Raw genomic sequence first — 14,865 nt, 5'->3', positions numbered from 1 at the left:
TTGTAACAGAAGCTGTGTAAAGGTTTCAATGCTTCACTAAGCAGTTTCAAAAGCGTAGTGGACCTTAAATTCCAGCCATGAAATGTTAAAGTGTAACCTATTAAATTACCATGAACTGCATAGGCCCAGCAATATGCAAAGTATTAAAATATATTTGATTTCAAATTAGCTTTGTATTTCTGTCCCTCCAACTTTATGCAAATACCTAATTTTCCATAATAATACAGGACACCAAAGAAAGAAACTCACAATATTTATTGTGTAAACATTCTGCAAACATTTTTAACCACATATACAAAAACATGATGTTTTACAACAGCAGTGCTTTTAAATAAAGGCCATTTGCTTGAACTCTAGGAGATTTCTAAAAATGTTGTCCGTATAGCATTGGAAGTGTCCGTAACCAGGTGTTTGGCAGAAAGGGAGGCTTAAAGCAACTCATCCAGCAAGTTTCCCGGGCTGTGTGTTTGTCCCAAAGCAGCGCTGATGGGGTTGTCGTTGCACATGGGACATGAACATCTCACCTCCAGCCACTTCACCAGACACCTGGTAAGACAAAACATCTGAACCGCTATCCTGAAACTAGTCTGGCTGTTACAGTTCGGAGGCCCAGGCTGTGTTGAGCCTCTTTTCTTCAATGGCATTAACATGATAAAAGGCAGCAGAGGGATTTACCTCTTGTGAAAGGAGTGTTGGCATGGTAACACTCCAAGCTCATCTTTTGTCCTGAAGTCCTCCAAACAGACGGCACATGTTAACTGAGAAACACGAGAGGGAAAGTCGGAAGAGTTTCAAAACTTTCCAAATAGTCAAAAAGACAGAAAAAGTTTTACCCCATGTGTGTGTAACCGTGTTGTTTCATCTTTAAATACGACCTGTAATGTAAAACAAAGTACATTTGTCTTTTGTTTTAAATGATAGTGCAACAAAAAGTATTTAGACACTTAAAAATGTCTGAATGTAATTGCATCAAATAAAAAAATCACAGCAAGTGTAATTTATTTGAAACAGCACAAAGAATACATTTGACAAAGAGAAGTTTGTAAATGAGGTCAAAAAGTAGGCTATTGAGTGGATGATGATTAAGGTGACGGTTTAAGATCAATTCCATGACTTTCCAGGTCTAGAAACCTTTTAAAATTCCCTCATATCCAGATTTTCCAAGACCATGAGAATTGTATATAATCCAAATAATTGTGTGTGGTATTTTCACACATTTCTTTTCAATTTCAGCATGTTTGCGCAAGAGAGAATTCTGGTTCTTAGGGTGCACTGACACGACAACAATAAACTAAAAACAGAAAAGTTTTTCATTTGCATTTTTCACATACAGACAAAACGATCCCCGTTCACATGGATCCACAAAAATGACTAAAAAAAGCTGTATTTTGCTGCCTGGCCAGTAGTTGGCAATGTCACTTTGTAAAGAAACACTAAACACCTATAGACTGAACATGAAATACGCATGCGCATGACATCTCTTTTTCACAAATTCATGTTTTTGTTGTTTGCACGGAGATGATAACGGTATTGTTTTCAAAAACTTGCATTTGGGGCTGTTTACTCGACACCATTTTCAACTAAAAACAGAAACCTTTTATGCATTTTGGCCATTCATTTTTGGGGCCTTAAAACAAACTTTTGAAAATGGGTCCAAGTTACTAAGTTAATGTACTAACTTTTGTACATGGATGTCTCAGTGACAACTCATCTTTTTTCACAGTTAAGAGGAACTTCAGTAGCGGTACCATCCCAGGAACTCCCGGCCTTAACGGCGAGGATGGCGTGGAACAGACGGCCATCAAGGTCTCGCTCAAGTGTCCAATCACCTTCCGGCGCATCCAGCTTCCTGCCAGGGGCCACGACTGCAGACATATACAGGTGAGGAGGCCCACTAACTTAAGTTTGAATCACATGACACCATAAAGTGAGTTTCTGTGATAAATAACGTCTTTGTTTGTCCATAGTGCTGTAGCGAATTAACTCAAAGGGGAAATATTAATAATTATTCATAACTCATTATGATTATTAATTATGATTAATTATGAATATGCAAATCCGTTAATCAGATTAACTGGACATAGCTACATTAAAATTAATATTACAATCAGTTAACCTGTTCGTCCAGTGAACGCTCAGTGTTGATTGTTTATTAATTCTAAGAAATGTTAATTTCCAAGTTATGAAAAATAATATTTCTTATTGTACTGTACTACTCAAAGCACGTAGTCCGGATCTATCACTTAAGAGGCAATTCATTAGCAGACGGAGTCAGAACCAAACATGTCCTGTGCACAATCTTTATTAACTAACTCACAAACACATAACTAAACTAACAAACACGTAACATAACATACACAAAGGGTCACACACACATACACAAGTCAGAATGAGTAATGATAGAGTTGAACCGGAAGAGATGCTGTTACTAGAGCTACATGAAATGTCAAAGACAATCTGGAAAGGAATCATCAGTTTCTTCAGCAATAGCCAAGGTAAGTCTTACAAATTAATACTAAATCGCTATTTAGTGTTAAAATGTACGATACTTGCAAGATGCCCTTAGGCTGAGGAGCATCGGCTCTGCCATCTGAGGAGAGGTCTTGAGGATTCAGTCCGGAGTTTTTATCAGTCTTTTCCATGTTGGATGAGGAGCACATGGCTCGTTTGTAGGCCGAGGCCTACAGGCCTTGCAGGCCTCGCCTAGGCCGGCCGCAAGGACAGTCCGTTCGGTCGCTCAGGAGCAAGGAGAAAAAGAGGGAGTGGCACTGTTCGCTGGTTTTTAACCTCTGGTCAAAGTCACACCTCTCAGTTGTTGACTGGACCAATGAAGATGTTGTAATTCTGGGTGGCAACACCCCTCCTGTCAGGGCTTTTACAACCCAGAAAGATTAACAAGCTGACTTCTTGAATCAGAACTATTAAATATTATTTTAATACTGATGTGTTGCACAGGTATGGATGTACCGCATACACAAGCATTTAAATCTTCCCGCTACGAACGTATAGACACTAAACATGGCATGATTGAAGTTACCGTGAAGGTCATAACATTTAACAATCATCAAACATGTAAATACAATGAGTACAATACAACATCAGTAATAATGGATACCATTTCCTGAGAAGGATTCATTTATAGCACAGTCTGTCTATACATTAATGCCATAGAGTCTGTGTTCTGTGTGGAAAATGCAGGGAAGATGCAGATATTCTGTGTCTACTCTGTTCTCCATGCAGCAACCACATTCCTCAGCGCAATAAACTTGTAACTGAAAACTTCCCGGGGGATGGGGACAGACTCCAGAGTGAGCTTAAAACTATTGGTTAACTAACCAAAAATTGTGTCTGATTTGCCTCAGTCATTACAGTGCTTTGACCTGGAATCGTACCTGCTGTCATGTGATGTGATGGTGTATTGATTCAACACTGTTGCTTTAAATCTGAGCGAAGAGAAGCACCTGGGGGTGTGTCTTAAAAAAGGAATGTTCGGGGTCATGATGTGGACTGGGTGATGCATTGCTAGTTGTTAATAAAGAAGTGTTCATCTGCAGGAATTGCCTTTTTGCGGTCATTTTACACCTACAGCTCAACTGTGAGAGAGGAACTTGGCGTTGTCCTGTGTAAGTAAGAACTGTGTTCTTCTCCTTTGCTTTCTGTCTTCATGCCATTTTTGTTATTTTAAAACTAAGAAAATGATTAGGGATGCATGATATATCCATACCGTAGCAGTTATTTGCCGATATTACAGATTTTCGGGAATAGATGACACTGGATTTATAATTGTGTATTAGGGGTGTAACGGTACACGTATTTGTACCGAACCGTTTCGGTACAGGGCTTTCGGTACGGTGCACGTGTGTACCGAAGCATTACATTGCAACCAATATTCACCACCAATAACCGCAATAAGCTCTGCGTTTTGTTACTTTCGGTAAGAAACAAAGTGTCATCCTTCAAATTCTGTCCACGAAATCATGAAGTTTAAACAGAAAATGCCATTTTGACGTGCTTTGATGTGGGGTGACAGATCACTGTACAGGCGCCTCAGTTCAACCGGCAGCGCGAGCGCGGAGCGCAAGTGAATGTGTTCATCTCTTCCTCCTTAATACTAGTTACAGAATAAACATGAAAGAACATCTGAAGGTATGTTGCAAGATTCAGTACAACTTACTGAAACGGTCATATCTCATGTAATCGCTCATTCAGTGTTTCAACGGTGGAAAGACATCAATGAAAGCGTCCGTATTCAACAATATGTCATGATGCATTTACCTCAGAAAAGCCATTCAGTGTTCACAGCTTGTTAGTTCGCTAGAGAAATGAACTCTTTCGCTTAATATATGCACTGTATTAGCCAATATATTCATTATTTTACTTAATCTTTTAGTGATATCCTGATTAGGCTATTTAATGTATGTTTAAATAAATCTGATGTTAAAATAACAGCCACTGTGTAGAAATGATTATATTTCAACAACGAATTGGAGTAAAAACATTTAGAAGTTAATGCAAAAACTGCCTTAGGTGCAGCTTACAGGTTTGCATACAATTTGTTATTTGAGTGTTGATTATTTTATCTAAAAATAAAAAGCAATTGAATTTAGGCTAATAGTTTGGGCTTCTTTCAAGTTAGGGCTCCCTACATAGTTTATAGCATTAGCAGAGATCATTTTTTTTATCCTTAAGAAACTTTTAGTTTTAATTTAATTTAATATATTTAAAGACAAAAACACAATTTGTTCAGTAAACCTCTGTTTAATAATAAAAAAAAGCAATTTTATGTTTAGTTTTCTCTCCACCTGCTGTACCGAAAACTGTACCGAACCGTGACTTCAAAACCGAGGTACGTACCGAACCGTGAGTTTTGTGTACCGTTACACCCCTATTGTGTATGCATACCTTTGTCACCTTTATCATCATACAAAACTCACTAAAAGTTATTAAAAACTCTAAATTTAATAACAGTGCTAAATCTAATCTTTAACAAATCTCAGAATGAATATCCTTTTTTTTTGTACTATATATTATAATGTTTTTTTTTATGATTTGAGTTTTTATTAGTTTTTATGTTATATTTAATTGTTATATTTATCTGGACAAAATATTATAGAACTTTAATATTTATTTTAACAAATATTTATTAATATTATTGTATTTATAATAATATTAGGATATGATTTAATTAATCTAAAAAAACAAGAAATATTTTACTTAAATATTATTATTATTATTATTATTATTATTATTGGCCATAACATGAAAATAGTTATTGGCTTATTGGCCTGTATAATACTAAAAATGGGATTCACATGGTATATAGCTGACATATTGTTCTTTGCAGTAATGTAACCTCTGTAGCATCTAAACTGTGATTGGACAATACAGATATCCTAAATTATACTACTATCAGTTGTAATCTTCCAGTCCATGGACCGTACATTGACTGTTCACTGACCATGTGACATGTGTTGCACACAAAAATGGCAAAAACTGGGTGAAATGAGCATTTCCAAGGAAGCCGCATTTTCCAGAATTTTGTGAGGTTCATGGCATTAGTATCACCAGTATTGTCCAGCTGTGCTCCATCAAAGGTGGTCAGTTGATTTATGTGGTGGTCAGACACCCACTTCCTGTCTAATTTTAAACTTCTTTGCCAAAATAAGCTGCGGTTTGTTCTTAATTTTTAGTTTTTAACTTCTTTCTCCTTGTGTTTAGTTCGGACTATGAGGAGATCACCATTGATCTGGTGTGTAGCTGGAAGCCAGTCCTGGTGAAACCAGACCTGCACATTAAAGAGGACCCAGACGGCCCTGCCCTGAAACGCTGTCGCACCCTGAGCCCTAGTCATATGATCTTGCCCAGCGTCATGGAGATGATTGTATCCCTGCGTTCCATTCGGAAGGGCTCATCCCTATGCCCTAATCCCTTCAAAGGGTTTACCCTCCGGAGTGAGAGCTTCGAAGGGATGAAGGGTGTAGGGGTAAAAAAAAAAAAACTCTTCTTTTGGAACGCACTTCTGCGTCATCTTAACGAGACAATCAAAGAGGAGTAAATTGTGCAAGCTGCGCCATTTGTTTAGCGTTAGTTTATTTATTTATTTACTTATTTTAGTTTTATCACATGTAGGCTATATTGTGTCTATGTATTTTAAACATTTGAATGGACTGAAAAAGGGAGCTGTAAAGTATTTTTGTTGAAGTACAATGTCGTTTTGACCATAATAATGTACCAAATCTAACTCGTATAAATATTACAGTAGTATAGAAAAATACAATATATACATTTATAGGTAAAATTGAACTCCTAACCTCCTGTACCCATTCTGTGACGTCAAATAACTTCCCTGTACAAAGCACGAAGATGGGCCCGAAGTGTCCATCAGTTGTACCCTTCGAAATCCTTCATTCCGAAGGGCCCTTTGAAGTGGCCAGTTTTGAGCACTTCGGTTTGGAACGACCCTTCAACATGGCGGCCATGATTATTTTAACTCCAAAGTGCCCTTCGGAGTGCGATATATCCTGTTTGGAACGCACTGCAGCTCTGGGCCTGACCTCCTTGCCCTACCAGTCTCTGCCACAAGGTGGCACCAGCAGCACACCTGATTAACTCAGCCAAGGTAGTTGTCTCATCTGATTGTAAAGGCCTCAAAGGGACCACAAAAGCATTTATGTGCTTATGAAAATGTTTCAGTAAGCATCTTATTAGTGAATACTCTGCTTTGGAGTTATAATAGATTTAGATGAAGTACATTTTGACCTCCAGTTGATTTATTGTTGCATATCTTTCAAGTGGCTCAGGATACTCTAACCAACCAGGCTTTTCAGACTTTCCCAATGCCCCCGGCACACCGACCCTTGGGGAGTTTGCCTCCGGGCCACCCCACTGTCATACCAGCCTGACCTACCGAGTGGGCTCCTTACTCCTGAAAAACCTGTGGGACACCCGATGTCAGGACAGGTGGGTTTGCCTGTAAATATAATTTTACCACAAGGGATTGATAAAGTCTGTCTATCCGTCTTTCAGTCCTTCTGTCTGTCTGTCTATCTGTCTGTCTGTCTGTCTATCTATCTGTCTAGCTATCCATCTGTCTGTCTGTTTGTCTGTCCATCTATTAGAGGTCGAACAATTGATCGGTTTTATCAGATAATCGGCACTGATAACTGATTGCTGGAACAACTGGCAAAAATCCATACCGATATTTTTTTGTTGGTTGCGTCTGTTGCTGGAGTGGTTGAGAATGGTCCGCTGTCATTATACAGTATGAGAGCGACCTCTAGAGGCAAAATAAAAACTATCACAGAGGCTTCGTGGAGTTTGTTTTGACAAAATAGAGGATGGATAAGTCCTATTGGCTGAATTAGAAGAACAACATATATTTGTTATAAGTTGAATTTATGTTCATAAAAAAGATGACACAGAGTGTGACATCATATCACAACCGTTGCAGTGTCCGTAGACATTTCACATGCTCAAAATCTAGTGTGATCATGGCTTAACTCTAAGTTTAAACCATTCCACAGATTTTCCCCCCGAAATCAGTGCAAAAATATTCCATTCAGGCCTTGTGATTACTTGAAAGGTTCACTGATTCAGATTTTCATTGCAGCAAACAGTTAAAATAGGAATATATTATAGAAAAATAACCACCCATTTCTGCTTTGCAATGTAGTGAGAACGTGAACAACGCTCAGGACAGTTGACGGGTCAGTGCTGCATTTTCACTAAAGTTTAAGCCTTGCCCATTGGAATATATTTAAGTGGAAGATGATGCAAAAGGGAATTCGCTGTGTGGGTGTGAGAAAAACACACCATTTTTGTATGCCCCTTTAAATGCAAATGATGTGCTGCTCCCGGCCTGCTCCCCAAAAGAGGGCGGAGCTTTAATAGCTCGTGCTTCGGTTGTTTAACAACAACAAAGCTGGAGAATCTCACGCAGCCAAAACGAGGATTGTCAGTAACGGTGTTCAGCCTTACATTGTTCAAACGTCAGACACTGATGGAGAGACTCAGGAAGAAGTTACAACTTTTAGAATGAAACGGGACGTTTCTGAATGGTTAGTGGATAAATTTATGTAGTTGCTGTGGAGTTGATTCAACTAGCATGTGCCGTCATGTTAATCTTTTGTGCAAATCCAGCATTGAATTGACCCTCGTTTGTGAAGCAGTCCGGTGTAAATGATGACATGGCAACAACACTCTACTACAACAACTACGCAGTTCTTGTTGTGTTCTCAGGGGCGGGGTTTATGTAAATTTTAGTGATGTCACCAACCCAGGAAGAAGCTCATTGTAGTCCCTACCAGCCGTTAGTCCATGCTCAAACAGCAACTCTACACACTAAAGTTAAAAAAAGTGAAATCATAATGAACCACCCCTTTAAAGTGACAACAGTCTAATAAACCTGCTGCTGTCTGTGCCTCTATTGTTAATCAAACAACAAAAGACATAGAGAAAATGAATTTTTACTTATATCTAAAATGTTTGTGTCATAACTGCCTGTTTTAGCAAAAATAGTTTCATTGCTGGTAAATTTTCTTAAGTCACCGGCCATTGGCGAGTGTGGCAAAACAGTTTTAGGTCCTAACTATGTTGTATTTATCATTACGATTATAAACTGAGAGTTTTGAGTGTCCTTGGTATTTCCATAGGCCGATTCTTAACCCCAGACTTCCCTTTTTGTTTTCCAGCTTCTCCCAGAGCTGACGAACCCAGATGAGCTGCTGTCCTACTTGGGTCCTCCCGACCTTCCCAACAACAGTAATGATGACCTGCTCTCTCTGTTCGAGCTCATACATCATACATCAGCCGCGCATCACCGTCCAGCAGACAGTCTCCCTAATCCCGCACACTCCCGGCTCGTCCAGGGGAGGTTTGGGAAACGTAACAGATATCCGATTGCGTCTTTGCACTGTTTCCTCCTGAGACTGGAATGCAGTGACTCATGGGAAGTTGCAACGAAGATCTTTTTTTTTCTTTTTCCTCCTGTGACAATGTTATTGCTCGTCTGCTTCTCTGAACTCTGTCGAGATTTTATTGTGAATTTCAGTTTAAAAGAATATGAAATCATTTGTAGAAAGATGCCTCATCTCACATCAAGACTCGTGTGGTGTAAATAACAGCTAATTTTAGGAGATGGGTCTGTCTGCGGACTGCAAGAGGGGGGCATAACAAGAAAGGGGCGTAACTTGTTGAGGGGGCGTAACTTGAAGTTGTCCAAATCACACAGAACCACGCGAGATGTCAAAACGGCAAGATGGTTGCTCGTAATGAGACAACGGTAAGAATATTTTCCAGAGGTAACTTTTTGAAATTGAAGTGTATAAATCATTTTAATACAGTAGTAAGGTATATTGGTATTGTTTCTGAAGTTGAATATCTATCAAAGTTTAACCTTTCTCTCTTATTGTTGTTAAGTAAGCATTTTATTTTAGGTTCTGGCGGGTTAACAACTATTGGCGGGCATAAATAAGCTAGCTAGCCCGCTGAAAATCGTAACGTTGCTTGTAGATTAAATTAGTTTAGCATTAGCTGTACGTTAATGAAATAATATTAGTGGTTGGTTGAACTGAGGTTTACAATGTGCTGTATTAATTAACATTAGGGTAACGTTAAGCCCTATCTGTAACATTCTATTTGTAACGTTATTTTTTCCTTTAGAGAACATGACTCTATTTGGAAAATGTTATTATTATTATTATATATTTTTTTTTAATGTTTGAGGAAAAAATAAAATATGTATTAAAAAAATCTTAATTTATTTGCTTCCAGCTTCATCCAACAGTTTGTAGGGAAGGTATATTAAAAAATCCAATTTCTGAAGGCCCATACTACAAATGCCAGTTCTGCAGCAAAATGGAAGAGTATGCATATGTTGTGGCACATATGCAAACCCACAAGAAGACAGCTGTTAAACACGGAGGTATTTATGTTTCAATAAATGTTCCAGATCTTGTAAAATTTACAAATTGTCCACTAGTAATGATAAGCTTTTTATTCCAACGTTAATTTGTGTACACGTTTAATTTTGAACATTACCATAAGAATAAAGTAGGTATGTATGAGTAAATTGTAAAACTGAATTTCTCTTAGTTTTTAGGGTATAAAATGTACAGATGCCATGGTGGATGTTTAAAAAGCCATCATTATCACTGCTGCTATTGTGCAAGGATTATAACTCGGCAAAATTTATTTTTGAACCATGTGCAGAAATGTGGGTTGGCTGACGCCTCAACAGGTCCCTGTGTCTCTGCAAACACCAGCATCTGTGCACCCTCCAGCGCCTGTGCACTATCCAGTGCACCCTCCAGTGCACCCTCCAGTACACCCTCCAGTGCCTGTTGTCTGGTGGATTTTGTAGGCAGGTTAAGACATTAGATATTTAAAATTTACTGTAAAAGGAATACCAGTGTTTTGTTTAATAAAAATATAAGAATAATAATAGCATGAATATTCAACGAATAGGAACAGGTAGTTTAACACTGGATTTAGATTTTTAAAAATGTACTGTAAGGGAATATTTTTTGTTTAAAAAGCTATTACAATTATGAAAATTACATGTTTTTGGTGAGTTCATAATGTAATAAATTTCTCATAATGTAATCATTACATTGAGCAAGATTTTATTAGGTTTTGAGAAAATTATTACATTATGAACATTGTTACAATAATAATGTAATACTTATTACAATATGTGCAGCTATTTCATGAGTTGCTACACACCTGCTAAATTACTAAATGTACCTGATTTTTCCCTAGTTCACCCACAAATTAAAATTCTGTCATTAATTGCTCACCCTCGTGTCATGTCGTTCCACGCCATTCATCTTCACACAAATTAAGATATTTTTGATTAAATCCGGTTTTTTTTGTTTGTTTGTTTTTTTAATTCTCTATTGAAAGCAATGAATTTACCACATTCAAGTTCCAGAAAAACAGTTGATATAAATGCAGTGGTTAAATCTTAATTTTATGAAGTGACAAGAATACTTTTTGTGTGTGAAATAATATCTCAATTTGTATTCTGAAGATGCATGAAGGTCTTACGGGTGTGGAATGACATGTGGGTGAGTAATTAATGACAGAATTTTCATTTTTGGGTGAACTAACCCTTTAACCACTTTGAACCTTAACAGTAACCAAGATTCAGTTCTTTAAACCATGATTGTTCATTAATTTATGACACCGAATGCTGTAACTTATTGTAGTTGTTTTTTTTGTTTTGTTTTTTTTTTTTTTTTAATTTTAAAGGTTGAAGTAAATGGCTTAAACAATAAGTCAACTGTAACTGTAACTTTTGTTACCCAAAATGAAATATGTTGAAATGGAAAAATTGTCTTAAACATTTGGGTTGATGTTTTATGTGCTTTTTTTTTATGGTAAAACATTAATATTCATTGTTAATTCATGACACCTAATGCTGTAACTTGTTACCAAATATGAAACATTTATTGGAATGGATTTTTTTTTTTTTTTTGAGGGAGAGAGACCGGTGACCAACGTGAATGTGTGTGCATCTGTGTTGACAAATAAATTCATAAATACTTCCTCAAAAGTAGCTTAATGTCATTTAATTTAAGCGTAGTTTAAGAAATAAGTTTCAGATTCAGACGTCCTTTTTTATATAAGGAATAAAAGTTTCTTAATAAACTTTCATATATATTATTGAAAAATGGCAGGTTGAATACATAATTATGTTGGATTTTATAGTCAAGTGACCATATTAAATTATTAAACGATGCAAACAAAATTCAATTCTCCTTTAATGCATTAAAAAGACAACAGTTTCATCGTTCAGCTTAAGTCCGGTGTTTTTCACAGTCAATAACTAAAGTACATAAATTATGGAGGAAACAGGTGGCATCACATTTCAGAATATTTCATCCATCTCCTGCTTGAAGATCGCAATATGTCATGCCGACATATGACGATACTGACCACGGCACGGTACGACAAATAATGTTAAATAAACCATTTATAAGTAATACGATTCTGTAGCGATTTATCTTGCCGACATTTTGCTTTGACATCACGCGTGGTTCTGTGTGATTTGGACAACTTCAAGTTACGCCCCCTCAACAAGTTACGCCCCTTTCTTGTTACGCCCCCCTCTTGCAGTCCGCAGACAAAAGGTGTGTTCGACATCGGCTGCGGCTGGATGTAACCGATCGGCGAGATTAGCCGCGTGCAGGCGGGGAGGAGCTGAAAACGGAGACGTGAAGTCGGACACGCTGTGGCTCCCGTAGTTTGCTGCAATTACGTCAGTCATGGCAGATCACGTGGCGTTTGCTTACTTGATCGCAGACGAGCTGGAAGCAATAGAAAATCCATTATTTTTGCAATACATTGAGCACGATGAGCAACGAAGGTGAGTAAAGGTTAAATGTAAAAAGTATATTTTTAAACAAATTATAGACACATTATCAATTTAGCTTTAAAGTTACTAGACCTATACCTAGAATTGGAAAATTATATGTTGAATAAAAATACTGTATCGAAAGTCTAAAGTCTTTGCAATGATGTAATGGGTGTTTTTTGTAATCAATAGCTCTTGTTGCTTGCCTTTTAACAATAATTGTTATTATTTTGGTTTAATTAGAGAGAATGACTCATTCTGACAGATAAATAATTGAGTTTTACTCAAATTTTAACACTTCTGTATAGACTAATTATTTAATTAAAATACCTATTCAACATAAAACACTGATAATAAATGTTTGACTAATGTTACATGTGTGTTCAGGTAGGCTACATGTACTGTATATAGTGAGTACAATTCCTCTTGTTCTTATATAGAATGGTTCCAAGAATAGAGAATTTTGTGGAGGATGTTGTCCCTCTCTACAGTCTCTCAGAATTTAGAAGTCATTTCAGGCTTTCCAGAGAACAAGTGGAGGTTTGTACTGGACTGGTTAATATAAAATTCATTGAACTATTACAAGTGTTAGCATGTTGTCTTGATTACCTATTTTTCTACCTTTGCAGGATGTCATCACTACCCTTGGTCCTGTGTATATGAATTTACAACAGACCAAACTGCCACTCACGAACAGTGTTCTTGCCTGCCTTTGGACATTGGTGAATCAGGAGTCATATCGTGGGGTGGCAGATAGATTTAACATGTCAAAATCCACTCTTGCCAAGCATCTCCATGAGTTTTGTTACAATATTAACACATACATGGCCCACCACATATCCTGGCCCAGAGGTCAAAGGCTGAAGATGTCAAAGTTAGGGTTTGACACAGCAGGTTTCCCCAACACTGTATGTGCAGTAGATGGGTGTCACATTCCTATAATGAGACCCCACTGTGATAATCCCCTAGCATACATGAATAGGAAACAGTTTTATTCTGTAAATTTAACTGGGTTTTGTGACAGTCAGCGGCGCTTCTGTCACATTAGTGTGGGTCACCCTGGGAGTTGGCATGATGCCAGAGCATTTCGATTCACAGAAGTTTGTCGTGTTCTTGAAGAAGATCCTCATTCACTTGTTCCACAGGGAATGCACATAATTGGGGATTCTGCCTACCCTTTGTTGCCTCAACTTATGAGGCCTTATAGAGACAATGGCCACTTGTCTGCTAGGCAAAGATATTTTAACAGAAAGCTCAATGCAGCTCGCGTGGTCATTGAGCATGCATTTGGCATTCTAAAATCTAAGTTTAGGAGGCTCCATTACCTGCAAATGAGAAGCATTTCTAATATCAGCTCAGCAGTCTCAGCCTGCTGCATTTTGCATAATCTTTGTTTAGAGCCCAGTGATCAAGTAGTTGTGGTAAGTGATGGTGTTGATGATGAACCATACCCCCAGCAACCCCACAACACTAATGCATGTCATTATAGAGACCAGATTTGTGGCCAGATCTAACTTGTATGTGTATAGTTAACATACAAAACAAAAGATGAAAAGTAAAGATTTGAATGTTCAGAAATATTCAAAAAATGATAAAACAAACAAACAGATTTTGTGTTGAAATAAAGAAATTTGTTTTATTGAACAAAATTAGTTTGTCATTAGAAATTGTTATTTGGGGAAAAAAAAACATAGGACATTTTGGGGAAAGGTGTAAATCAAAAGAGATAACATCTTTAGATTATAATTTTATTGGGGTTCATGTGGGTTCTGTAATAGATGCATAATTTGCTCTTGTCTTTTCCCCATTTTTTTAGCTCCTCCATAATTGTTCCCAAGCTGGTCACCATCTTTTTTCGAAGGACCTTCTCCGCCTCTCCTTAAGTCGCCGCCATCTCTCCAGATCTGGCCTTACCAGGGACTCAAGCACAGCAGTCCTTCTCTCTGCATGCTCTTCATAAGCGTCCAGGAATTGTAAGGGTTGTGGTCGTCTTTGCCTTCTTGTGATGTTTGCATTTTGTATGGTAGCAGTTCCTGGCTGTTCATCCATACTAGCACCTACCGGCTGGTCTTGAAGAGAAGACGTTGTGGGCCTGCTTGTGGAAGAGGTCTCTTCCAAACCCAGAGGTGTGGAGTGAATGGTGCCAGGTGGTGCAGTACCGATCCCCGATGACCCAAATAACTCATCCATTAGCTGGTGGGGGTGGATGTAAAATGAAAATGACCAATGTTTCAGTCTTGTAACACATGACAATGTTATTTCAGAAACAAAGTAAAGCAGTCTTCAACTTACTGTATAGTACTCCCAGGTGATCTTCCCTTCCCCAGTTGCACGGCGCCTGTCTTTCACTCTCTTATAAGTAGTTAACATGTTTGCTAGCTTTTTTTCGAATTTTCTCACTTGACAAGTTGTAGCCCTTTAGTGAGAATAAGTTTTGTATTTTTTTATAGAATGCCATTTTGTTCCGAAAATAAAGGTGCTGATGAGTTTTTGTAAGGTCCAGTAGAAAT

At 37.7% G+C, this 14,865-nt stretch overlaps 2 protein-coding genes and 1 long non-coding RNA gene across 6 annotated transcripts; 2 read left to right on the top strand and 1 right to left on the bottom strand.

The window, feature by feature from the left end:
- Positions 1-268: 268 nt before the first annotated feature.
- On the bottom strand, positions 269-2,798 carry LOC137029416 (RING finger protein 122). Of its 3 annotated transcripts, none has more exons than XM_067399015.1 (5): positions 2,550-2,798; positions 1,680-1,898; positions 834-875; positions 676-758; positions 269-546 (listed from the first exon to the last, which is right to left on the bottom strand). In XM_067399015.1, exons 1-5 carry the CDS (start codon positions 2,658-2,660, stop codon positions 429-431), a joined length of 573 nt encoding a protein of 190 aa, XP_067255116.1. In that variant the 5' UTR covers positions 2,661-2,798; the 3' UTR covers positions 269-428. The 3 variants fall into 3 exon arrangements, with proteins under 3 accessions (XP_067255116.1, XP_067255118.1, XP_067255117.1); XM_067399017.1 differs by having other exon boundaries at positions 1,680-1,894; positions 2,550-2,793; XM_067399016.1 differs by having other exon boundaries at positions 1,680-1,865; positions 2,550-2,782.
- A 4,039-nt stretch (positions 2,799-6,837) lies between these two features.
- LOC137029415 (uncharacterized) lies at positions 6,838-11,676 on the top strand. Of its 2 annotated transcripts, none has more exons than XR_010896292.1 (4): positions 6,838-6,960; positions 8,691-9,280; positions 9,772-9,922; positions 10,210-11,676. It is a non-coding gene; the product is annotated as an uncharacterized lncRNA (long non-coding RNA). The 2 variants fall into 2 exon arrangements; XR_010896291.1 differs by having other exon boundaries at positions 10,100-11,676.
- Positions 11,677-12,161: 485 nt separating this feature from the next.
- On the top strand, positions 12,162-14,169 carry LOC137029414 (uncharacterized). The gene is made up of 3 exons (XM_067399014.1): positions 12,162-12,367; positions 12,796-12,895; positions 12,985-14,169. The coding sequence occupies exons 1-3, from the start codon at positions 12,267-12,269 to the stop codon at positions 13,867-13,869; spliced, it is 1,086 nt and encodes a 361-aa protein (XP_067255115.1). The 5' UTR covers positions 12,162-12,266; the 3' UTR covers positions 13,870-14,169.
- The last annotated feature ends 696 nt before the right edge of the window (positions 14,170-14,865 follow it).

This window comes from Chanodichthys erythropterus, chromosome 10 (genome assembly GCF_024489055.1).
Source record: "Chanodichthys erythropterus isolate Z2021 chromosome 10, ASM2448905v1, whole genome shotgun sequence".
Taxonomy (NCBI): Eukaryota; Metazoa; Chordata; class Actinopteri; order Cypriniformes; family Xenocyprididae; genus Chanodichthys; species Chanodichthys erythropterus.
Note: the sequence above shows the minus strand (reverse complement) of the source record. Positions and strands in the feature narration are given on the sequence as shown.

Bases quoted from the DNA above. Each gene is read 5' to 3' on its own strand.
- LOC137029416 (XM_067399015.1), bottom strand. From the start codon at position 2,660: ATGTGCTCCTCATCCAACATGGAAAAGACTGATAAAAACTCCGGACTG. The intron at 876-1,679 runs GTTAGTACATTA...TTTACATTACAG, and splicing joins TGAGACATCCATGTACAAAA to GTCGTATTTAAAGATGAAAC. The intron at 547-675 runs GTAAATCCCTCT...TTGTCTTACCAG, and splicing joins CAACACTCCTTTCACAAGAG to GTGTCTGGTGAAGTGGCTGG.
- LOC137029414 (XM_067399014.1), top strand. From the start codon at position 12,267: ATGGCAGATCACGTGGCGTTTGCTTACTTGATCGCAGACGAGCTGGAA. The intron at 12,368-12,795 runs GTGAGTAAAGGT...GTTCTTATATAG, and splicing joins GAGCACGATGAGCAACGAAG to AATGGTTCCAAGAATAGAGA. The intron at 12,896-12,984 runs GTTTGTACTGGA...CTACCTTTGCAG, and splicing joins TTTCCAGAGAACAAGTGGAG to GATGTCATCACTACCCTTGG.